The sequence below is a fragment of the Danio rerio genome, chromosome 2 (genome assembly GCF_052040795.2).
Source record: "Danio rerio strain M-AB ecotype USA chromosome 2, GRCz13ab, whole genome shotgun sequence".
In the NCBI taxonomy this organism is placed as follows: domain Eukaryota; kingdom Metazoa; phylum Chordata; class Actinopteri; order Cypriniformes; family Danionidae; genus Danio; species Danio rerio.
Window position 1 is genome coordinate 6,528,027 of NC_141022.1, and position 26,855 is coordinate 6,554,881.

At 35.9% G+C, this 26,855-nt stretch overlaps 1 protein-coding gene and 1 long non-coding RNA gene across 2 annotated transcripts; one reads left to right on the forward strand and one right to left on the reverse strand.

The window, feature by feature from the left end:
- Positions 1–1,142: 1,142 nt before the first annotated feature.
- Positions 1,143–26,110, reverse strand: mier1b (mesoderm induction early response 1b, transcriptional regulator). The gene is given in 13 exon segments (NM_001291343.1): positions 1,143–3,697; positions 6,912–7,042; positions 7,509–7,636; positions 12,654–12,748; positions 12,831–12,912; positions 13,017–13,168; positions 15,866–15,938; positions 16,017–16,081; positions 16,209–16,335; positions 18,230–18,439; positions 20,135–20,235; positions 23,744–23,768; positions 26,085–26,110. Coding segments are annotated over 13 exon segments (1,488 nt in total). The 5' UTR covers positions 26,094–26,110; the 3' UTR covers positions 1,143–3,407.
- LOC147846194 (uncharacterized) lies at positions 20,241–23,369 on the forward strand. The gene is made up of 2 exons (XR_015478223.1): positions 20,241–22,721; positions 22,841–23,369. It is a non-coding gene; the product is annotated as an uncharacterized LOC147846194 (long non-coding RNA).
- Positions 26,111–26,855: the final 745 nt, after the last annotated feature.

Consider the following 26,855-nt stretch of genomic DNA (forward strand, 5'->3'; position numbering starts at 1 on the left):
TTTAAGGGGAACTTATTTATTATGCAGAAATCACTTTTTGTAAACATTGTTGTTGCTAGTCTGTGATTATATCCAGCTTCTAATTGTAATTAATTTTATCTTTAATAATCACACTTGATAGAAACAGTCTGCAGAAACACTTTAATTGTCATTCTCCCCGCCCATTAGTGACCTAATCTCTTCCATTATTAGCATAGGAAGTTATTCTAGTTTTTGAATCTGCCACTATGCTAACACATGGGCATTTATAGCTCAGCCCTCTTTTAAAAAGAACACAATCCTGCTGAAAAATGCAGCTTAAACCAGCCTAGGCTGGTTTTAGCTGGTCAAACAGGCTGGTTTTAGAGGGGTTTTGGCCACTTCCAGGCTGGTTTCCAGCCATTTCCAGCCTGGTCTTAGCTAGTTAGACTGGGAGATGACCAGCTAAAACCAGCTTGACCAGCCTAGCAGGCTGGGAGCCCAGCCAAAACCAGCTATGTCCAGCTTAAACCAGGCTGGTCAAGCTGGTTTTAGCTGGATTTAGCTGGTAATTTTCCAGCCTGACCAGCTAAGACCAGGCTGGAAATTGCTGGAAACCAGCCTGGAAGTGGCCAAAACCATTCTAAAACCAGCCTGGTCGACCAGCTAAAACCAGCCAACCAGCCTAGGCTGGTTTAAGCTGGATTTTTTTAGCAGGGAATCTCATTTGAATTTAAAGTGACAGTTGTTAAAAACATTACTTGTGTGGAGTTTTGAGCTGAAACTTTAGATATGCACTCTAAGGACATCAGAGACTTATTTTACATCTTGTAAAAAGGTGCAGAATATGTCTCCTTTAAAAAGGTGGCCGTTTTTATCTCAGGTAAACCGTGCGTAGACCTCATTTCCTTATAGCCTTACAACAGCTTCATACATTTCTTGAATTGCGTGTTTTAAATGTGGGACAGGTCATTTCAGGTTTGTTGCTGATTTGAATTGTGCAGTTTAATTTCGAGTTTACCTGGTATTTGTTCAGAATTCCATTCACTTTGGATGAACTGTCCAGGGGCGTCGCAAATGGCCGCCGAGAAACGTAAACTATCCTTTAAAAAAAAGAGCGGTAACAATACACATTTACTTTTTTTTTTTTTTTTTTTCAAAAACAAAACGAAGCGGCAAATTCGCTATTTAAATGTTTTTAATGTATACTTTCTGGTCAGAATGATCGCATACAACCCACTCCAACCATTTTAAGATGAATGCTACAGTCACATACATGAAGAAAACCGAACTACAATGAGGACAAACAACACAAATAACAATAAATAAGCCAATGAAGACGACCATTCAGAGGAAATATAGCACCATGATTTCATTAAAGTATTAATGAGGAGGGGGTTTATCCACAGAATGAGGTGAGTCTTGTTTATAATGAAGTACTGGAGGTGAATTACAGTCAAAAGAGCATCCTGCCAAAAAAATATGAAAATATAATGCGTACAATTAGATATTTAAGGACATACCTGTGGCAACAAATTCATTTGTGTGTTTCATTGTATTAAAATTGGTCTATCTAAGAAAGTACAACTTATTAAACTCAGCTGACTGACATTATAAACGGAGATTAAAAGAAGAAATAAATGCTTAAGTTTTACAAATTAACTGTTTATGAAAGACATTCAATACGTTCCTCTAGGATCTTCATACATTTCAAGGACATATTCGCAAGATTAACCCTACTTGAATTACACTGAAACATGTCTTAATTTCACTGTCGGTGTCGATTCTATTATATTTTGTTGGCTCTAAGTTTCCTTAATTGCAAGAATTGTAAAATAAGGTATTTCTGAGGTGAAAATCTAAACCAAGATCTGTAAGAAATGTATACAATGCAAGACAAAAGCCAACAAACAGGCGTCCATTTTCTTTCTCTAAAAATAAATAATAACATTGCAATTTTATATTTGCTAAAAGATAATGAAGCCAAATTAGGACTATATTTAGGACTTTTACACACATTTTATCTATATACTCCAATAATACGAACATAGTAAAGCATTTCCATTTCATCACTACTAAAAGAAAAACAGCTTAGACCACCCTAGGTTGGTTGGCTGTTTTTAGCTGGTTGACCAGTTTTGGTTTTAAAGGGGTTTTGGCCATTTCCAGGCTGGTTTCCAGCCTGGTCTTAGCTGGTAAGGCTGGGAGATGACCAGCTAAAACCAACTTGACCAGCCTAGCCAAAATCAGATATGTTCAGCTTAAACCAGGCTAGTCAAGATGGTTTTAGTGAAATTTAGCTGGTCATTTTCCAGTCTGACCAGCTAAGACCAGGCTGGAAATGGCCAAAACCCCTCTAAAATCAAGCTGGACAACCAGCTAAAACCGGTCAACCAGCTAAAACCAGTCTAGGCAGGTTGGCTGGTTTTAGCTGGTTGACCAGTTTTGGTTTAAGAGGGGTTTTGGCCATTTTCAGGCTGGTTTTGGTCATTTCCAGGCTGGTTTACAGCCATTTTAGCCTGGTCAGGCTGGGAGATGACTAGCTTGACCAGCCCAGCCAAAACCAGCTATGTCCAGCTTAAACCAGGCTGGTCAAATTGGTTTTAGCTAAGTTTAGCCAGTCATTTTCCAGTCTGACTAGCTAAGACCAGGCTGGAAATGGTAGGAAACCAGCTTGGAAATGGCCAAAACCCCTCTAAAACCTAGCTGGTCAACCAGCTAAAACCGGTCAACCAGCTAACACCAGTCAACCAGCCTAGGCTGTTTTTTTCAGTAGGGAGTTCTCATAGTCTTGTTTAAGGCTGTATTCAGTTCGGGTAACAATTACAAGAATCAATGAGAAAATGTCTACGCTAAATAATAATTCACAAAAACTGGCCTCATTTTCTTTACGCAAAAAAAAAAAAAAACAATAGATCAAAACTAGCAAACTGAGTTTCTGGACACTTAGCCATAAAATAAGTGTAAATTAATAAGGAGTGATTCCATTGGCTTATTTATTTTTGACTATATCTGCTTTCAGTACGCCTCCCTCCGCTAACACAAACAAGCTAACCATTAGCTTAGAATATAAACTAAAACACGGCTTGATGTACCTGGACAGACACACACACACACACACACACACACACACTGGTCATGGCCAAACCACACCAGCACTCGCACATTATGTATAAAGGCTTACACAGCATATCTACCCATTGTCAAAAACGTCTCAATAAAAAATATAAATATCTCGTTGGTAAAAAAATATCCATTACATATAGAATAAACATTTCTCTGTAAAATGGTGTTCGTGAAAAAGGCGTGTTATTCAGCTGTAGTTCGGGATTGAAAGGTGGTGTGTTTTATTTTGTTTTTTGGAGCAGCTCAGCTTTGGATATCGAGTCGAAAGGTGTCCCACTCCCACGCTTTCTGATTTTGGTCTGGCTTTTGTTTTGTTTTGTTGCTCAGTCTTCTTTAAGCCTGGACGGGTCCGTCTCAACTTGGGCCAGTGAGTCTGATTCTGTCCGGCACTTTTTTGCTGGCCTTTCGAGGCTCTGGCAGTCAAGTTGGTGCTTTACTGCACCATTTCTATTTGTGTTGTGGATTTCGGTTAGTTTGACACCGTTGGAGTCCGTGTGATCTGTGTGTAGAAGGTGTTTAGGTGCTCCGTTGGCCTGGACAGATTCGATCTTTGCTTCGTTGTCGCTGCTCAATGTCTGTATGCCGTCTGCACTGGAGCTGTGACTGCTGAGACCTGAAAGAAAAACCACAATATACGAAATTATTCGCCCTCCTGTGATTTTTTTTCTTTCTCAAATATTTCCCAAATTATATTTAACAGAGGACTTTTTTTTTCAGAGTATTTGCTATAATTTTGAATCTTCCAGAGAAAGTCTTATTTGTTTTATTTCGGCTAGAATAAAAGCAGTCAGTTTTTAATTTTTAAAAACCATTTTAAGGTCAGTATTATTAATCCTCTTAAGAAATACTTTTATTGATTGTCCACAGAACAAACTATTGTTATATAATGACCTCCCTAAATACATAACCTGCCAAATTAACCTAGTTAAGCTTTTACATGTCACTTTAGGGTGCTTTCACACCTCCCTTATTTAGTTCGATTGAATCGCACTAGAGTTCGTTTCCCCTTTTGGTACGATTTGTTTGGGCAGGTGAGAATGCAGCAATCGTACTCGAGTGCGCACCAAATAAGCGGACCGAGACCTGCTTGAAGAGGTGGTCTTGGTACGCTTTCAAACGAACGCTGAAGCGGTTCGATTGTGATGAGAATATGATCCCTACTAAAACAGATCCAACCGCAAAAAGTACTGCGCGTTTTGGACAAATTCAGCTGTCGTAGGCCGATGCGCTGTGCATTATATGATATGGAGGAAAAATATTTGTTGACAGCGCTTTACCAACAGAGAGAGAGGAGGGAAAACATTACCTGATGAATCGTTGGTAATATTTACGCAAGATGAGCATGTCGCAGTTTAGCTAAATTAATTTACGTCTCCTCCTGAAGTGACGAGCGATGCATTAAACCCTGTTTTCCAGCCGCGGCCGCGCTTCATTTTCGAATTGTATAGTTTGTCTAAAGCAGGAATACAATCAGCCAGCGCAGTCGTCCCTCCAGAGTAAAAGGTTTTGTTTACCTGCGGGAGTTCACTGGCATTTTCCCGCACATGAATTCTGACCAATCAATAAGCAGTTTACGAAATATGTTCAACAACATCTGGCCAATGAGAGATGTGGATTTTGTCAGATGACTGCATTTTGGTTCGCTTCAACTGGTTCGGACCAGAGCCAGCAGTGTGGTGTGAAAACGACCCAAAGACGGCAGAAGACGCAACAATGTATCATTTTTTACCCTTGTTCTGGACCAAATTAAGCAAACTACAGATGTGAAAGCACCCTTAAGCTGAATACTAGTATCTCGAAAGATACCTAGTAAAATATTTACTGTCATCATGGCAAAGATAAAATAAATCGGTTATCAGAAATGAGCAGTGTTGGGGCGTAACTAGTTACATGTAATGGCATTGCGTAATTTAATTACAAAATAAAAGTAACAGTAATCCGTTACAGTTACTGAGAAAAAATGTAATTAATTTACAGTTACTAATAAAAATGTTAAGAATTACAACTGGGGTTACATTTAAAATTTTTCTTTACAAATCTGGGCTATGTTGAATAAAATTAATCTGTTTCTTTGCCTGTGTCTGATATGCACGATGCCTTCTGCTAAGACCATTGGTTTTCCGGTTTGAATTTGCGGCACACCACGTCTACCAATTACGTTAATCGTAACTGCCGCTTAAAGCATTGGCAGAAGCAAGTATTGACGCTACTAGCTTAACTACATTTCTCAGTAGCGTAGCGGTAGCGTCGCTTTTTTCTAAATTAAATAGCTTTTCAGTAGTAAAGCTATTTTATTTTATCAAGTAGCGCATTAGCATCCACACAAGCTACATATCAATAAGTGACGGCACCGACATTCACAGAGCTGTGAGGCTGATGTCTAGCCGATGAAAGTAAATCCATATGATAGCAAGAATGACGATTTCTTCTTCCTGTTTTTCGGTGGTCGACAACAAACTTTTTGGTGTGCTACTGCCACCTTTTGCTCTGATCGGTGATGTCGCCAATCAATTAGGCTTACAAAAAAAATTTGTTTAATGTAAAGATGACTGAGGAAGAGGACGTCTACATATACAGTATAGTTTACTGTAGTGAAGACTAAAGTATACTATGGTAATTACTATTAGTTCCTGATAGTCACTAATAATACTACTTTATGTAGTGTAATTTATTAATAAAGAGAAGTAAATATGTATACAATATAATGCTTATTCCTAAACATTTCCTTTTACCATAAACACTATAGTATTTTAAAAGCGCAACACCTGGTTTTATTGTATTATTAGTTTTTGCTGTTATATACTATAATTTGTTATTTGCTATTCGGCCTCATATTTCATTCATAGTTTTATTGATCACTAAGATGCGATTGATTTGGATTTAAGTTGCTTCGATTTAAAAATAAAAATTTCAAAAATAGCTTAGATGTATTTTTTTTTTATTGCAAATGCCATAAAATCACATTGCACAACTAACTAAAATTAGATTTTTTAACAACAGTAAACTATTTTTGTTGTTATAAGGTCTGGTTGTGTGGTGGTTGTACTCTAAAATTAAATTAATATAATTCAAGTGATGAATGATTGTGAAATGCTAACAGTAAACAGAGCTACTATAAGCTCACACCTGCTTGGTATAAACGCTTGAAAATGATTTAGATAAATATCCATGAGAAACTTAAAAGTAATCAGATGTAATCAGTTCCTTTACTTTTATAAAGTAATCTAAAAGGAACACTACTTGTTACATTTTAAATAGGGTAATTTGTAATCTGTAATCTATTACATTTCCGAAGTAACCTCCCAAACACTGGAAATGAGTTATTAAAAGTCTTATGTTTAGAAATGTGTCAAAAAAACTCTTCTTTCTGTTAAACAGAAATTGGGGGGGGGAAATACAGGGGGGCTAATAATTCTGACTTCACCTGTAGATACACTGTATTAAACAGAGGTTGCTGTTCGATTAATCAAAGTGAAAAGCATGCTATCATGCGAATCTTGTCAGAAAAGCAAGGTTGTGAAGACTAGAAAGCACTCTCAGACACTCCACAGACACTTTAGTCTTCGAATAAACCCAGAAAATACCCACAGTGTTGCATTATAATCAGAAGGATAAACTGCTTTCATTGATTTGGCAAGGCTAATGCTGACGGTATGGTTGTCGAAAGTAACTTTGATAATAATCAGTAGTGATATTTTTAAAACATCCATTTCCCTCTAACCTTTGAGTGCTTAAACACCGCATTGTGTTCAACAGACAAGAGTGAGACATAAAATATGCAAGAAAGCATTTCAATGTGAAGTGTAAAACGAGAGAATGAACCGCACCGTTGTGTCCGCTCGTCTCCTCTCGCTCTGATTGGCTGGTGGTGCTGCTGCTGGAGGCTGCAGGTAGTGGAGTGGCTGCTCGACTGGACGCAGTGCTTTCTGTCTCATCTAGAAGTCTGTCCATGTAGTCCCTACGCACAAAATGCAATTACAAACATGCAATACATTCAAGTACTGCTTTGTGCAGTAATTAATGCTCTTTGCTGTCCCCAAATCTGCCTACTGTATTAACAATAACAAATATGACCATGAAATTTGACTATATTGTTTGCAACTGTGGCTTCTCAATAAATGCACACAACCACTATGCATAACAACCACTATGCATAAACATACATCATGCATAAAAATATAGCCTTATTCTTAAAAATGATCTAGTGGTTTATAATAGTAAATCAATATAGCTGCAAGCAGCAATGACGGGCCCAAACCCCAGTGCCACCACCACCATTGGTATAAAGCAGTGATGAAATCATTCACTTCATTAGCCAATACTAGGTATAACTACAGATCCACAACAGTCACATTCATGACATCAGATGAATGTCCAGGTATAGAATGGAGAGGTCAATAAGATGTGTTTGCACAGATACTTACGTTACTCCCGGATGAAGGTTGTACTTCCTTTTTCCAAGCCTAGTTTGTTGAGCAAAGAAGTCATATCGCTCCGACTTCTTCCACATGTAATAAAAAGCCACACAATCTCCAACAGACCGTGTTCTGACCTGAAATTGGAAAAATTCCTAAATAAATAACGGGCATGTGTTCTGGCAAAAAAAAAACACACACGCACACACAGATCCTGAGGCTAACCTACCAGCAATCATAAGCATGTGATCCTCTCGAAATTAGTTTCTAAATAAACTTCACTTATTATTAATGATGATGATTAAAATATATTATTATTATAACTTTATTCAATGATGTAATTGAAATCTGATAGGTCCATATTGATTCGAAATAAACTAAATATCGTCTTTAAATCGGCATAGGTCTCAGCTCTCGACGATATCTTTGCCTGCGGTTGATACGCGATACCATCGTCTATCGGCACAACCCTCACTAGCTATGTTTCCATCCAAAAATGCGAATAAACTTTATGCGCAAAACTCGATTATCGCATAAAAGTTGTGCGAATGAAGCATCGTTTCCATCCAACGAGTCAAAGCGAAGAAAATCGTCACTTCCTGATTAACTGCCGCCAAATATCAACAGTAAAAACTGCATTTGCTGCAGTAGAAGCTGCATCAATCTTTTCTAAATGAATGCGCCTCAGAAGACAATCCTGACAAGCAGTGAGCGCGCAGTGGCGTTTGCCTGACTGCGCTCAGCCTGACGTTTTATCCATTCACACACATTAAGCATCACATGATCTCTTTCAACAAAATCACATGACCTTTTTTAATGCGCATGCTGGAGTTTGTGCGGTAAAAGTGTTTCCATCGCAGTTTATGCGCATCTTTCCTTATCGAATAAAAAGTTTATCCTACCCAGTTAGGCGCATTTTCAAAATGTATGCGCATCATGGCGTTTCCATCAACTGTTTTTTTTATGCGCATTTGCAAAATTCGCATAAAATAGGTGGATGGAAACATAGCTAATGACACAATCTGAGTCAACAAATCTCCACTCTTCACGCTCAATGGCTTTAACGCTTGAGCCAAAGACAGAATAGAGTCATTTCCCTCGTCATCCGGCTCAGCTCTGAGACAGCAAGTTAACACCACTTCATCCTCATTATCTCCCTTCACCTCATCACGTTCCACTAGCAGCTGTTGGTTGAAAAACAGCAAAGGCTCAGGGGACTCTGAATCCATGATATCCCACCACAACCACAGATCCCGCGGGGATTACAGTTTGCTGAGAGACGCTGATCATCTTTAGAAGAAGCAGCCACTGAAGCCGCCTAATTTCAGCCACAGAATGGCACAAAAACCCAAAGCTAAATATGACTGAAATGGACAGATCACCCAAAAATGAAAATGTAGTCGCATATTGTTGATTGAGTGTTTCGATATTTATTTCTATAACTATCTTGCAAAATGCTAATTTATCTGCAATTTTTTCATGTTATGATTATACTAAAACAGGGTATATACAGAACTTCTTAAGTTGAATTGAATACCTTTTACTACCTTTTTTAATACCTTCAAAAAAAGTTTAATACCAGCACGACTGCAGATAACATATAGATTTAAGTAAAGCAGAGGGATTAATCAAAATGTCACAATGGACCTTTGTCCATAGTTTTTAATCAATCTCATATATGTCATTAATGTCAATAGCCACTCTTCTAAGAACTATTCAGTACGGTTACGGTTGTTTCTCCACTGAGCCTGGAACGGCACGGCATGATTACAAACCGTTCTATGGCCGAAATTCTTGGCACAATTAGACAACTGTGCTGATAGATTCTGTGTTGACGTCGCAGCTCTGTTGTCAAGCTACCACCAGTGTTGCCAGATAGCAGACTTTTTTCAGCCCAAAAGCTGTCCAAAAACGCCCAAAACATTAGAATAATATTTTATTTATTTTTAATTGATTAAAGGCAAGTGGTGCTCGCTGCAGAGCCATTAGGGCAGAGCTGAGCTCCAGCGAGGGGGAGCTTGAGCTCTCGCTCTTCCTTTCTTGCACTTCTTCTACGAGTGATGTCACTGGGGGTAGGGTTAGGGGGGGGGGTTGGTGTACGCATTAAGGCCCCGTTTACACTAGTGCGTTTTAGTTTCAAAACGGCGTTTTAGAATGAAAACGATCCGCGTCCACACTCGCGTTTTACCCAGCGTTTCTGAACTGCTCTCCGTCCACACCAAAACGCTAAAAACGCTCATCACGTGACCACACTCACACTCTCGGGCAAGCGCTGCAGCCCATATACCCAGATGAGAGCTCTGCTAGTCGGACTTCTCATCAAGCATCTCCCGCTGGATCTAATCTCACTATATTTATTAAACGGGATATTTCATTTATCTTGTTGTCTTTATCTAACGACATATTCCCTGACTTTGGTCATTGGAATCTATTACTTGTTCTCAGGTAACGTGTTTTGGCTGAGCGCAAAGATAGGTTAATGATTAATGTAAGAACGTACATTCTGTATATTGACTGATCGCTTGCCTTTATTTCCTATAATGTATAAACTTATTGTAAGTTATACTTTTATAATGGTCATTATCGATTATTAAAACTGATATTCAGCAAAAGAGAGGGTATGTTTCGTATTTTCACTGAAATTGAAAGGAGGCGGTTGTTATAGGCTCCAATTTGTTATAAATATTCACACAGTGAAGATGACGCTCATATGCACGACGCCTCAACATGTCTGCTGTCTAAGTTGCTAATATTAAAATTAAAATAGGCAGTTCCTTAAATCATGTTTACATTTTATTGTTGAGAAAGTGAAACAACGAAGCCGGGGTGATGTGAATGAAGTTATAAAGTACACTGTTCCCTTTGAAGATTTACCCGTGTCCTCGGTATAGTCTGCTTTTCCATATCAAACTGAGAAGAAGAGACTGCAGCCTTGATCAAACTTGCAAAGTCTGAACTTACACGGAGAGAATGCAGGACTGAACTGTGTGTGTTAAGCTACTTAATATTCAGGAAAAGCCCCAATCAGAGAGACGAACGTCTGCAGCCCCGCCTCCGTTTTCAGATGTCTCCGTTTTCCATCATCCACACTGAGACGGAGCAGCAGCATTTCAGAATGAAAACGGCCTCTCCAGCGTTTTCGAAACGCTCCGTTTTCGGCGCTCGAGAACTCCGGCGTAGTGTGGACGGATGGCGTAACTGTAGCAAAACTTATGCGTTTTCAAACTAAAACGCACTAGTGTAAACGGGGCCTAAAACAGCTTATAGGAGGATGAGCGAGAGCTCATGCTCCCCCTCGCTGGAGCTCAGCTCTGCTTAAATGGCTCTGCAGTGAGCACTGTCTCCTATGGTGAAAAATCTACTTTTCAAGCTGTTTGGACAGACAGGTGTGTAAGTATAGTGTATAGACCGTCATATTGGGGTGATATAAACACACACAGTCCTTTTTTTTCAGTTTAACAACATAAAAACGGTGGACCAATTGGAGCGGTTTTCAGACCGACCGCAGCTTTACGTAGGAGAGCGGTCCCTCCGCCCACCAATATTGATTGACAGCCTCGTGTCACGATCATATCCTCAGTTTCTTATTGATGGGGTAGGCGACCTGAAGGGGTGCTTGGTCTGTCCTATGCACCGGGCACTGGCTGCCATCGGAAAAGTCGGTTATCCTGGGGTGTTATGGATTGTAACAAGGAAGGGGTGAAATTCCAGGAGTTTTCCGGGAGAAATGACAAAACGGGAGATGGGTCTAAAATACGGGAGATTCCCGGGAAAAACGGGAGTGTTAGCAGGTATGCGATAAAGGTGTCGTGATAAGCCGCTGTGTGTTTAACTGTAGGCGCTGTGTGATGTCCGTGCAAGCGAGTTTATATTAATAGTCTTAAACAGGTCCTACTATCAACATACAAAATAAATCCACGCAAATTTCAGAATAAAGACTTGCACTTAACACAAATTGAAAATTTATCTTAAAAAAATTGGGCTCGAAAAAATAATACCTCGTCAGATGACGTTTATTACTTTTTAATACGCTTAATTTTGGCTAATTTCATTTACTACGTTTTTACAACCCCACGGACACCCTGTAAAAAAACAGGTAATAAATATTTCCCTTAGCTAATTACATATATTTAAAAACATCAATGTCAAGGTTCAAACGTTTAGACTAACAGCACCTAATGAAGAAAAAGATAGTAAAGGCCTCATGCATAGACACAAATATGCAAATAGGCAAATAAAATTAAAGGGGACCTATTATGCAAAAATAATTTTTATAAGGGCTTTAAACAGTTGTGTGGCATCAGTGTGTAAATATAACCAGCCTCAAACGGTAAATGCGTATTACTTTTATTTTTTATATTCACACTTGATAAAAACAGTCTGCAGAAACGCTTTGATTGACATTCTCCTGTTGTACGTGTCATCAGAGGGGAAAGCCCCGCCCTCTAGTAATGATCTCTCCCTCATTAGCATAGCTTGTTAGTCTTGTTTTTGAATCTGCCACTATGCTGACACATAGGCATTTGTAGCTCCGCCCTCTTTTAAAAGAGCACAATCTTATTTGAATTTAAATTTAAAGCGATAGTCAAGGAGCACAATTAGGGTCAAAGCCTAAAAGAGGCAGTTTTAAAAACTTATAAAACATTATTTGATGAATATTTTGAGATGAAATTTCACAATCACACTCAGGGACATCAGAAACTTTTTACATCTTTTCAAAAAGGGCAGAATAGGTCCTCTTTAAATTAATATGGGTTCTGCATATGGGTTTTAGGGTTAACATACTTTAAATGTGCTAATTTGTGCTGATAATTTGTAATAATTTTAAAAAACACAAGTGACATTGTGCAAAAATTTAAATAAATAAATAAAACGAATGAATGATAAGTAAATATATTCATGCAGTTTGCACAGAAAAATCACAGCCCTGTAGATAAGATTCAAAACAACACGTAGTACATACAGTATGCTACATGCTAGCCACATTTAAGAACGTCACAGTATTGTTTTATTAATAAATTTAAAAAATGTTTATAATCTAAAACTCAGCAAATATAAAAAAGTCTGACTTTAAAATTGAAATTGAAATTCTATTTTAATGATCTGCCTACAGGATTAAACCCACTGTATTGAACGGCATTAAATGAGCATTACCTTATTGGCTTGGATAAAATGAAAGTCTTTTCCGTAAGCCTTTAAACCTTGTTCGAAATTCCTGCATTCTTCTTCCGTCCACACAGATAGCTCCTCTGTCGAAAAAACGCAGCCTGTTATAATTCCAAAAGTTTCACAGTTTCTAAAAAACATGGTTGAAGATCCCATAATGCTCACCTCGGGCTGCTTTAACGTTAAACCTTAACCTTCGTAAAGCTTCGTCGGTTTCAAAATTACATTTCACCAGCTCATACAGCGCCTGAGAGGAGAAAACACTGTTTGTTTTGTGTATTAAGGAACAAGGCAGCATTTGATTACAAATGGAATGATTAAATAGTAAGCCCAGAGGTGGTTCTTTAGTACCTGTTCATTGTCCTTAATGTGGGATCCTTCTGGAATCGCATCTACACCCGTCTCCTCTCCGGTCCGTCGACAGGCGTCTGTCAGAAACTCAACCACGGTGTTTTCAGGGAGCATTTGAGGATTCCACAGCAGCTGATCATCATTTTCATAAACTGTAAGACAAAAAATTGATGCATATCAGAACAGTACTGGAAATGTATGTGTTACACCTGTTGCAGTGCCCTAGTTTGGACACTTGAGGGCACTAGTTTGTTTTGTAGTTTTACTTCATTTCCCATAATCCTTTGTATTACTGATTGTGTTATGTTACAGCTGTTTTGTGTTAGTTAATTTAGTCCTGTCTTTATAAACCCTCTTGTCCTCTTGTTTTAGTTGCCTTAGGATTTTGTTAGTTCCTCACGTCTGGTATGGTTGTCTGGTTATCTTGTTTTTTGTATTACGATTATTCTTGGATTCCTGTTTGTGTTCGTTTTTGTTAGCACTAGTTAGCACTCCTACCCTGTCCTTGTATTTACCCGTTTTTGGATTTTTGCCAGTTCCTTTGTCTGGTCATCTAGTTTTTGTATCTTGCTTGTAGTTCTGTGCAAGATTTGGAAATCTGTTTTGTCTTTTTTGTTAATAAATTGATGCACTTGGATTTTTGCATTTTGTGATCATTCCCCATTTCGTGACAGTATGTGGCAAAATGTTCATTTTATGCCTACAATGCTTAAAATTTTAACCCTTATGCACTGTTCAAATGTGATAACCTTTTGTTATGTGCGGGATGAAAACATCCAACTAAATTAAACTGCTGTAAAAATGCATCAGATAAATATTTTTTCAGTTTTTTTGCATAAATCTGTTAATCAACAGATCAAAACTACTAAACTGTTAAGAAAATGACAGAATTTTAACTTTTTAATTGCCAAATTCACAAATGATGACACTAATTTGGTAAAAAAAAAAAAAAACACTCACAAAATGACGTATTTTCAATATAAAAAGTAATTGTGGACTGGATTTTTCTTTACCTTTTATTACAGTCTTGGACATGTAAATGATTAGTAACGACACTGGCTTTGATCCATTGTAAGATTTTAATTTTTTCTCCCTAACTCAATGTTGGTGGCTTTATTTGACTTCCATTATAAGCACTTTTGATGGTGCTGAAATACACAGTCTTTGTTTTTGTTTACTCCATGTAGTTCTGAGAGCTGAGATGCATATTTTGATTTTCTCAGGCACATCAAAGTAAGTGCTTTAATTTGTTGTTATGATCCATTTAAAATCCTGGAACTAAGGTTTTTTTTATTGCACAGGCCTATCTAAAGGGTTAATGGTGCCAACTGATAATCAAACGTAAAAAATACAAATTTGAATTTTTCCCAACAAGAAAAACCACTAACAATCAAAAAGGCATCATTACATTATGGTTTTGCAATCAAAAAATGTGGTTATAATGGAAGTCAATGGGGCAAACACAGCCACCAACAGTAAATTAGGAAGAAAAAAATTAAATCAATCAAAAACAATGCAAAGGGAATGTTGTTTCACATGGCCAAGACTTTGATCAAATGTAAAAAAAAATCCAATCCAACATTTATTTTTTATATTAAAATATGTCATGTTGTGTGTTTTCACCAAATCAGTGACATTATGTATACATTTTACCAATTTAAGTGTTAAAATCTTGTCATTTTCTAAGCAATTTAGTAGTTTTGATCAGGACCGAGGTTGATTAACACATTTATGCAAAAGAAATTAGATAATTTATTTATCTGATGCATTTTTACAGCAGTTTCATTTAGTGGATGTTTTCATCCTGGACATAACAAAAGGGTAGTAAATTTGCCCAGAGTGTCCAGAGTTTTATTTATTTCAAAGCATTTTCTCAAAAAAGGATTTGTCACCCAAAATCATTCTGCTAGCTGAAACACAGAAAAAGTTATGGCCAAATTAAGGCTCAAAATCACACCAGAGTGGATAAAAACCTCTCCAACAGTAAAGACAAAGTTCCATGAAGATGTTTAGTAAAATTTCTTTTTCGTAAATATTTCATGTAATTTTGGATTAGTAATATGCATTGCTAACATAACTTTTGTTTAAACCTATATACATTTCATGGTTCTTTAATGAATAAAAACCGAGCTTAAACAGTGTGTGAACAGAATCTTAACTGACATTTGAAAATGTACAGTGGGTACAGAAAGTATTTAGACGCCCCTAAATTTTTTACTGTCTGTTATATTACAGCTATTTGCTAAAATCATTAAGCTTCATTTACTTCATTTACAAACCCTCTCAAGAGTGTTCAGGACCTCAGACTAGACCTCAGTCTTGTTTACCTTCCAACAAGACAATGACCCTAAGAACACAGCTAAAATAACGAAGGAATGGCTTCATAGCAACTTTGTGACTGTTCTTGAATGGCCCAGCCAGAGCCCTGACTTAAACACAACTAAGCATCTCTGGACTGGAGAGACCTAAAAATGGCTGTCCACCAACATTTACCAGCCAACCACTTAGAGGAGGAAGAGTGGATCCTACTAAATACCGAGCAAAGGGTCTGAATATTTAATACTACCATGTGATATTTCAGTTTTTCTTTTTTTTAATAAATCTGCAAAAATATCTACTATTCTGTGTATTTCTGTCAATATGGGGTGTATATATTTATATGTATATTTATTTACGCGTTTCTTTTACTTAACATTATTTATTTGCATTTTATTTTAATATCATTCAAAGATATTTATTTTTTTGTTTGTTTGTTTTGTTTGAAAACACTTTTTAAAAAACCTTGGTTAAAACTTGAGTCGGGGCAGTTTCAGAAATTTGACCGATATTTTAAACAAGCAAATACCTACCTTTTTCATTCTCTTTGTATTTGCACAGTCCAGATGGTGTTTCAGCCTGATACATGGACCCGACCATGATCTCCTGTTAAAAACATGCGTGTCACACATTTTAATTGGAAATTACAGGCAAGAACATTAAGATGCTGAAAAACGTGTTTACTTTCTTCCAGTCTTCAGAAGGAATATAGTCATCATCCTCCTCCGACTCTTCATCTACTTCATTATCTAAATCAATAAAATAAATGAAATTATCAATAAAAACAGCGCGAACACAGACGTTTAACACTATACATTCATAAACATTACATGAAAACAAGAAAACAATATAAAGGATGAAGCTTAAGTGTATTACTCTGAAAATAGCCGTGGTTCTTGGTTCGTATGAGTTCAGCTTTGTTGCAGGCCTTAACCGCACAAGCTCGACTGTCAGTTGAGTGACTCTCCTTCACTATTCCTGTGGAAACTTTTGCTCCATCCTCCTGAAAAATTAATCAATCAGTCAACCAACAAACCAATCAGTCAACCAACCAACCAATCAATCAATCGATCAACCAAACAATCAATCAATCCATCAACTAAACAATCAATCAACCCATCAGTAAACCAACCAACCAAACAATTAATCAACTAACCAATCAATCAATCAACCCATCAGTCAACCAACCAACCAACCAACCAACTAAACAGCCAATCAATCAACTAATCAACCAGCTAGCAAACCAACGAGCCAACTAACCAACCAAACAATTAATCAACTAACCAATCAATCAATCAACTCATCAGTCAACCAACCAACTAAACAGCCAATCAATCAACTAATCAACCAGCTAGCAAACCAACCAACCAACCAAATCAATCAACCAACCAATCAACCAAACAATAAATCAACCAACCAATCATCCAACTAAACAAGCAGCCAACCAACCAATCAACCAACCCACCAAAAAAAACAACAACAACCAATCAACCAACTAAACAACCAACCAACCAATCAATCAATCAATCAATCAATCAATCAATCAATCAATCACCCAACAAAACAATCAACCAACAAACCAACCAAAAATAAAAAAATAAATCAACCAACCAACAAATCAATCATCCAACTAACCAATCAATCATCCAACCAATCAATCAATCAACCAAGCAATAAATCAATTAATCAATCAATCAATCAATCAATCAATCAAATTCAACCAATCAATCAATCAATCAATCAATCAAATTCAACCAATCAATCATATTCAACCAATCAATCAATCAATCAATCAAATTCAATAAACCAACCAAATCAATCAATCAATCAATCAATTCTATTAAATGCAATAAATTAAATTCAACCAATCAATCAAATTCAACCAATCAATCAATCAATCAATCAAATTTAACCAATCAATCATATTCAACCAATCAACCAACCAACCAATCAATCAATCAATCAAATTCAACCAACCAACCAAATTTAACTAAATTCAACTAATCAATCAATCAATCAACCAAGCAACCAACCAACCAATCAACCAACCAATTATATTAATCAATCAAATTCAACCAACCAAGCGACCAATCAATCACATTCAACCAAATTCAACCAACCAAAACAATCAACAAACCAATAAATCAATTAATCAATCAATCAATCAATCAATCAATCAAATTCAACCAATCAATCAATCAATCAATCAATCAAATTCAACCAATCAATCATATTCAACCAATCAATCAATCAATCAATCAAATTCAATAAACCAACCAAATCAATCAATCAATCAATCAATTCTATTAAATGCAATAAATTAAATTCAACCAATCAATCAAATTCAACCAATCAATCAATCAATCAATCAAATTTAACCAATCAATCATATTCAACCAATCAACCAACCAACCAATCAATCAATCAATCAAATTCAACCAACCAACCAAATTTAACTAAATTCAACTAATCAATCAATCAATCAACCAAGCAACCAACCAACCAATCAACCAACCAATTATATTAATCAATCAAATTCAACCAACCAAGCGACCAATCAATCACATTCAACCAAATTCAACCAACCAAAACAATCAACAAACCAATCAACCAATGATCAATCGATCAATCAATCAATTAACCAATCAAATTCAACCAAATTCAATCAATCAACCAACCAATCAAATTTAAACAAATTCAACCAATCAATCAATCAACAAATCAACCAACCAATCAATAAATTAACCAACTAATCAAATCAAATGCAACAAAAGAAATGAATGAATACACTGAAAATTTCTAGTTACTTGTCGAATTTTAAATCTACTGACAAAAAAATATCTAATTCTTGAATTTGTATAAATCTATTTATAAAACAAGTTCTTCAAGGGACAGACCTGTCTCTTTTTCAGATCTCCGGTGCTTCTGCTGCTGTCATCGTTATCCATATCCTCCGCTTCATCTTCCTCCTCCTCCTCCTCTTCCTCCTCCTCCTCCTCTTCATCTCCGTCCTCATCTTCGTCTTCATCCTCCTCATCTTCGTCCGGCGATCCACTGCCTCCATACCCATAAAGACTTAACAGCTCCTGAATGGGCATTTCTCCCTCCTGCAATTAACAGAAATACAAATAACAGTCATGTAGTAGGACCGCGGTGATTTTTGTTTAACTATGAAAGCCAACTGTGACAATTAACTCGTCAGGTAAGTACATTTACCAAAATATCTTCATTTGTGCTCAACAAAAGGAACAAACAGCTTTTATATGAAACGGGTGGATGAAGAGTGAATGACGACGGCATTTTCCTTCTGCAAGTCAACTACTTGAGGCGGCACGGTGGCTCAGTGGTCAACACTGTCGCCTCACAGCAAGAAGATCGCTGGTTCGAGTTAAAGCTGGGTCAGTTGTTATTTCTGTAAGGAGTTTGCACGTTCTCCCCATGTTGTCGAGGGTTTCCTCCAGGAGCTCTGGATTACTCTACAGTCCAAACACTTTCGCTTTAGGTGAACAAAATAAACTAAATTGGCTATAGTGTATGAGTGGGTGTGTGAATGCGAGAGTGTATGGATGTTTCCCAGTACTCCCAGTTTCCCAGATTTGCAGCTGGATGGGCATCCACTGCGTAAAACATATGCCGGAATAGTTGGTGGTTCATTCTACTGTGGTAAAACCTGATAAATAAGGGACCAACACAACTCTCTTCAGTGGCCTGGGGTCCGTTCTTCATATGTGGATTAGCTGGATTTGGTTACTGACGATTTGACACGATCCAGGATCGTTTCGTTCTTCAAAACTGATCCGAGAGTTGTTGTCATAGCAACAGTTCTGGTAGCTCAAACCTGACCAGGAGCAGGCTGATTTCACATAAACAGGATTAGATCGGGTCAGTTCAAGCAAAGAAAATACTGAAAGTATGAACCAAATGCTGATATTTTCTTACAGTAGTAGTTATATACACTTGGGAAAATAGTAAATATTTTTAACTATATATATAAAGTTAAAAATATATATATTAATAAAACTTGCAATCTGCATTAAGAAATGAAAGTACAAAGACTGTCACCTGGTGGTGCAAAGAGAAAACTTATAAAGCAATAATACATTCATGCAGTCATAAACATGTTTTGAAAGTCAATATGACGGTTATTTGATATTTTATTTTTAATTATTTTTAATTTAATTTTTATTTTAATATTTTAATTATTTATTTCTTATAAATTAAGAAAATTAAGAATTAAATTATTATTTATTAATTTACGCCAATTAAAAAAACAGTTACTATAATACTACTATGGCTACTATAATAAGGAAAATCCGCTCTAACTGTAAAACTAAACAAACTGCTCTTGACAGATAAAAGGGCCAAGCATGCAGCCCACAACAAGGTGTAAATTTATTTGTATCATATTTAACAAAACGTTTACTACGAATTTTATGTAATTTAGCCCACATGGATAATTGAATATTAATCCGATGATGTCATTACGCTGCTGTGCTGTCAGCCAATCGCTGCATTGCTGATCATGATTTCGAGGATTGATAGATCTGTCCTTCACAACACGCAGCGATCTCAGATCAGTTCACCCAGACATTTTAATCTGATCCACGAACTTGTTTGAAGAACCAAATTAGCCAGAGATCAGTTATCAAGATTAAAAGGACCTGCCAGGACCTGCCAAATCATCTTAGATCATTTAAGCGAGCTACAAAGAACAGACTCCTGATGTCAGTTCTGCAGGCTGAACCGTAAACAAACAAAATAAAATCAGCAGAAACATGTTGAGAATCAAGAAGATATCAAACCTTAGCAAGTTCTTCGATCTCTTTGCCGAAATTAGCGTCTCCCTCTGGAACCTCCTCGTCTTCAGGGGTCTGATCGTCATCATAATCAGGCAACAGCATCTCTGTTCATGGGTCAAAACAAGCATTGTCAGAACCAACCAAAACTTTGCTTGAGCAAACCTTGGACAATATACAGTTAAGGTAAAAATTGTTAGCCCTCCAGTACATTTTCTTTTCTTTCTCAAATCTTTCCTTTATGATGTTTAACAGAGCAAGGAATTTTTCACAGTATTTCCTATAATATTTTTTCTTCAGGAGAAAGTCTTATTTGTTTTATTTCAGCAAGAAAAGAAGTAATATTTCATTTTATTAAAAACATTTTCAGGTCAATATTACAGACATCTAAAGTCTCCCGGAAGTACCCGATAATGCATAGAGACTGCAGGACGCCTGCAAATGAATGATAATCTCTCGGAAAATTACGCGTCTCCCATCTGGTCCTCAAATACGTAGCGCACCCCTTGCCACCGCATCCCTCCCCGCTGTTCAGATACGTTGTGTCATCAGCACCCAGAACAACACTCCAACAAAAAGTCTTCTGGAATAATCTAATAATTCTGACTTCAACAGTATAAAGACAAATTTATTAGTAGAATGTTGAATATTATTCATTCATTCATTTTCTTGTCGGCTTAGTCCCTTTATTAATCCGGGGTCGCCACAGCGGAATGAACCGCCAACTTATCCAGCAAGTTTTTACGCAGTGAATGCCCTTCCAGCCGCAACCCATCTCTGGGAAACATCCACACACACACACACACTACGGACAATTTATCCAACCCAATTCACCTGTACTGCATGTCTTTGGACTGTGGGGGAAACCGGAGTACCCGGAGGAAACCCACGCGAACGCAGGGAGAACATGCAAACTCCACACAGAAAATGTTGAATATTATTAACTATTAAATAGTTAAACGCTATTTACACAGAGTGCAACCAGCATTATTGTCACTTCGCATTATTATCAATATATCGACTAATCACATGGACATGACCTCAATCATTTTTGGTTGATGCGTTATACAGTTGAAGTCAGAATTATTAGCTCTCCTGAATTATTAGCCCCCCTGTTTATTTTTGTCCCCAATTACTGTTTAAAGGGCCATGACACCCCCCACTTTCGGTTAAAGTCTAGTTCAGAATTTTTCCAAAAGATGCATGATTAATGGGCGTGGAGCTCCGCGAGCATAGGGCAGGAGTGGGCGTGGCCAGCAGGGGAGAAGGGGAGCGAACAACTGTTGATGTCAGTTAGCTCACAAATTGAGACAAACCGTGAGGAGACGCATGAGTTTATAGTTTACAAAGTTAAAATGCAAAGAAACAAGCAGTAATTTAATGCCCTGCTACATTTGCTATTTGTAATTTCATATACAGATAACCACAATTTATATCATTATAAAGATAAGTGTGTTCATATAAACACTATAAATGAGGACTTCACCCTCAATCCCCAGGTCTGAATCATAGACCTAAATGCAGACTCAGTGGAGCAGGTCTCCTGACCTGTCTATTTTAACCATTAGTCTTGCTGGTAATCTGGAGGATTTAGGCAAACACAGCAGCACGGCGATGTGTCTGAATGTGAATGAATGAACTGATACAAGACAACATCCGCCATTCTCCAATTCTCGTGCTGCTCTCCCGACAAAAATGCTTGCAGCACACACACAGCTTTGCTGTATGATCGGCCCTGACAGGATCGCGGGGAAAAACATGCAACAAACCCCGTGGATCATGGAAACAAACACATACGTGCCTTCATAAACGGCTACTGCGTGCCCGTGGGTCCGTGTCTCACAGCTTGAGCTTGGCACTGGTCTGGCAGGTCTGCGTCTGCCTTGCCTTCGGAAAGGGCGTGCTGTCATGCTCTCATGAATAATTAAGCAGCCGGCTCTTCTCATAGGATAAGGAGACTCCGCTTTGAATAATAATGAGAAACCAACGCGTCATCATTGCACTTGCGGTGCTTCGCTACGGCGCCGATTTTGATCCCTCCCCAAAAATCATTTAAACCCGGAAGCTAAAATGAGCTGACAAAAGCTCAAAATTATCCAGTTTTCCCCACAATTAAAGCTGACAGGTGCTAACATTGTCTTAACTGATGCTCAACACACACAAATCTGTTAATATATAAAAGAAGACCTCCAGGGTGTCCTGAACCTTTAATGGAGAGCAGATTGTTTAACACATTTCTAAACATAATAGTTTAAATAACTCATCTCTAATAACTGATTTATTTTATCTTTCCCATGATGTCAGTAAATAATATTTGACTAGATGTTTTTTAAGACACTTCTATACAGTATGTGTGACATTTAAAGGCTTAACTAGGTTAATTAGGTTAACTAGGCAGATTAGGGTAATTAGGCAAGTTATTATATAATGATGATTTGTTCTGTAGACTATTGAAAAAAAATAGCCTAAAGAGGCTTATAATATTGATCTAAAAATGGTTTTAAAAAATTAAAAATTGCTTTTATTCTAGCCAAAATAAAACAAATCAGACTTTCTCCAGAAGAAAAAATATTATCAGACATACTGTGAAAATGTCCTTGCTCTGTTAAACATCATTTGGGAAATATTTAAAAAAGAAAAAATAACAATAATTTTGACTTAGTGTTATATCGTATATAACTGTATATCGTCCATACATAAAAACAATTCTAGCAACATTTTAGCTGATTGCACAATATCTACCTCTATTGAAGGTCTAGGTGTGGTTAAAAAAACACTATAGTATTTACTATAAATTACTAAAGTATATTTTAATGTGAGTGTCTAGACAACTGAAAATAGATCTAGTAGAAGATATCACAGCCTTTGTTACTCCTTGCCTTGCACTTTTTTTGTTAACATTTACTTCTATTTGCTTAACATTTTTTTGCTTAGCGTTTTCAAATTCTGATTCCAATGCCTGATTTATAAATTGCTAAAATGACAATTACATGAAATATTCTTAAGAATAAAATATGATGTGTACTTTGAAAGAGTGTACTTGCATTGTGATGACACTTTATTGTCATTCTGGCATCAAATGAGTGGCTTAAAATGGTCTTCAAATGACTATAATTTCCTTTATCGCAAAATATTTTGGTGCAATATATCATACAACAGAAAATAAATATCCCAATAGGCCTATTTTCAAGTATAGATAAATGTTTAATTATATTAATAAAATCCAAACAAAAAAAGAAAATTAGTTTGTATTATTACAAACTAAATATCTTCTTTTTGTATAATATCATATAAAATAATATTATTTTTGTATTTATAAGCATCCTAAATAGATGCTGCCTAATGGAAGCATTAGTAAAATACTTCAAATCCTACTAAACTCTCAATTCCCACTATTAAATATCGATTAGACAGTTTCAATTATCTAAATTTTAAATTCAAACCAATAGGTGATGGGAAAAGATCGACTCTTCAGGCCACTGCTGATGTTTTCAGATGATTTCAGATGTTTTCATTGTGTAAAAAAAACTTCTGTCAACTAGTCAAGCTATTTGCACTTGCTGTAAATAAACACTGCGTAGTTTTCTACGATAGGAAATCTAGTAGCCGTCTTACCTGGGCTTGAACTCCCCAAAGAGGGCTAAAAACAAGACACAAATGCATTTAAATCAACACAAGTCAAAATAAACCTCAACAATGTAAACACTATTTTCAACATCAAGCATGTCTTTCGATTTAAAAAGAAAGAGCATACTTCAACAATCGGATTAACAATAATTAAGTATTAATGATTTTTATCAATAGTTATCAATAATTAAAATATCAAACTTTTGATTGGAATACCGAGTGTTAAACGGGAATAAGTCAGTCCAAGGCAGTCGAAAAATATGGAAAAAATGTAAAAGCCTTTATTGACATGGCTATTCCTAAAAAAAATCGGCGCAGTTTAAAGGAATAGCCATGTCAATAAAGGCTTTTTTAATAATTTTTTCTAATTTTTTGATTGCCTTGGACTGACTTTTGCTATTTATTCTGATGAATCCCTTACCCAAAGAGCAAAGACACATTATTTAAGCTGTAAATACCAGGTGACACTTTAAGGTAAAGTTGGTTTTATATTCGCACATTCGTTCATTTTTTAAAAGTGACAACTTGTGACACGGTGCCTATATTGTGCTTTGAATATTCGGTCGAAAATAGCATGCAAGTATGACTTCAATTAGCATTCATTGGCTGCTAATATGACTCCTCTATTTAGAATTTGCAAAGAAAACTTTTCTGAAATTATATTATTACAAAGAAAGTCAGAATGAGCAAATATAAAACCAACTTTACCTCAATCTTTTACTTTGTGATCAAATTTATGGCGTTGGGTCACTGTTGGATCCAAGTCCTGATATTATTAGTTGTGAACTGCTTGACTAAACATTAAATGTTAAATTAGTTTTAGAAATGCCTCAATAATATAAATAAGAATATGTAAGGATCTATAAAGTCTTATATATAGTTATATTATATATATGAAGAGTTCAGACAAAAACTTTAAGTGCCGTCTGAAATTTCCACCGAAAATGAACATTTTTCTCAGCCTCCTTTGTTTATGTTGTGATATTTCACCTTAAAGACCAAGAAAAGGACTTATTCTTTACAATAAAAGTGATGTTACTGAACATACAGGAGCCGGATAAAAATGCTCATTTTAGAGGAAAATTTCAGACGGCATTTAGAGGTTTTTGCACCTGTACTCTTCATATAAATTATATTCATTATGATTAAATTATAATTAATAGTTATATTTATATATAAAGTTCATCTAGAAAGTCTGAATCAGCGAAAATAAAACCAACTTTACCTCAATCTTTTATCTTACGATTAATTTTGGTACGTCGTTGTGTCACTGTAGGATCTGGGTCCTGATATAATTAGTTGTGAACTGCTTGACTTAACTTTAAACGTAAATTAACTTTAGAAATGCCTCAATAACATAAAGAAGAATATGTTAGGATCTATAAAGTCATTTTATGTATGTATGTATGTATGTATATATATATATATATATATATATATATATATATATATATATATATATATAGTTATATTATATATAAATAATTAATATTGTTAAATTATAATTAATAGTTATATTTACTTAAAAAAGCTTTATATGTCAGAATGTGCGAAAATAAAACCAACTTAACCTCAGTCTTTTATTTTATAATCAATTTTAGTACAGCATTGGGTCACTGTTGTAAATAAGTTGTGAACTCCTTCACTAAACTTGCAATATTGTACTTAAATTAGCTTTAAAAATGCCTCAATAAAATCTATACAGGATCTATAATCTATGCAGACCTACTTAAAAATGAAAAAAAAATATTTACTGCAGCAATTTTATCTTATTTTAATTAGTTTTGTGGACTATTAAAAATGCATTTTATGGATTAAAACATTGCAGCAAGCTAGGCCAATCTCCAACCGAACCCAAATAAACCAAGAGATGCTCTGTATGTGTGTGTTTCTGTGTGACTCTGGAAGTTCAGGCTGATGTACAGCTAATACTTCGCCTAGCATTGATTAACATTGTTTTTAAGTACAAATGCGGCGTGTAAAATACCCATAAATTCAGAAAGGAACATTAAAAAAAATATCAGCAGTCTCGTCAGCGTTTTTGCAAACACATTAGAGATAACTGACGCATGGTAACATATAAAATTATAACCATAGCAGAGTGCCAGGCTAACAGAAAGCGAGCTAACTCTATTAACTTTGCAGAAATACAATTTCAAAAAATATTAAAACAATTCAACGCGTCTTTCGGAATAAAATACCGCTTAACTTAACAACAATTATATTCGATATGACGCAATTTTAAAATCGGTTAACCAATAAAGTATCCCATTAAATTACAAATAAGCGGTTATTTATTTCTGGACAATAATGAGAATTTCCTTCTTACCTCCGCCATATTTACAGCGCTGCTAAGGGTCAGTGGAATGTGGGCGGAGTCAAAGAAAATCCCCGGATGATCTCTCTCTCTCTCTCTCTCTCTCTCTCTCTCTCTCTCTCTCTCTCTCTCTCTCTCTCTCTGTCTCTCTCTCTCTCTCAATTCCATTCTGTTCAATTCAATTCAATAACTGTTTTAAATGTAGATCAACATAAGATATTTTAAACAAAAGCAACATAAACACATTAGAATAGTAATAATAATAATAACAATATTGAATAAAATACGAATAAAATTATAATATAATATAATATAATATAATATAATATAATATAATATAATATAATATAGTATAATATAATATAAAATAATAAATCCGAATAAACTGTACAATTAACAAGCAACGTTTTTGGATAAACACTAGAAAAAAAATAATTAATAATAATCTGTATATTTACAATGATTTATTTAGATGTGTGTGTTTGCAAGCACATCACTGATGTTTTTATTGTGTCGTCTCTCTGATGTGATGATGGTAATGGTAGAGTTCTCTACAATTTTACAATTGTATTGCCAAAGCCGTTCTAACGTTTACATAAAAATAAGAGAACATACATATATAATAAAAAACACAGTAAACAATAGTAGTAGGGAAAAAATAAAATAAAAAATAAATAGATATATACATATTAAAATTAAATAAAAATATAAATAATATATCATAATATTATTCAATATTAGTTTTCAATACATCACATTATTATTCAATATATCACATTAGTT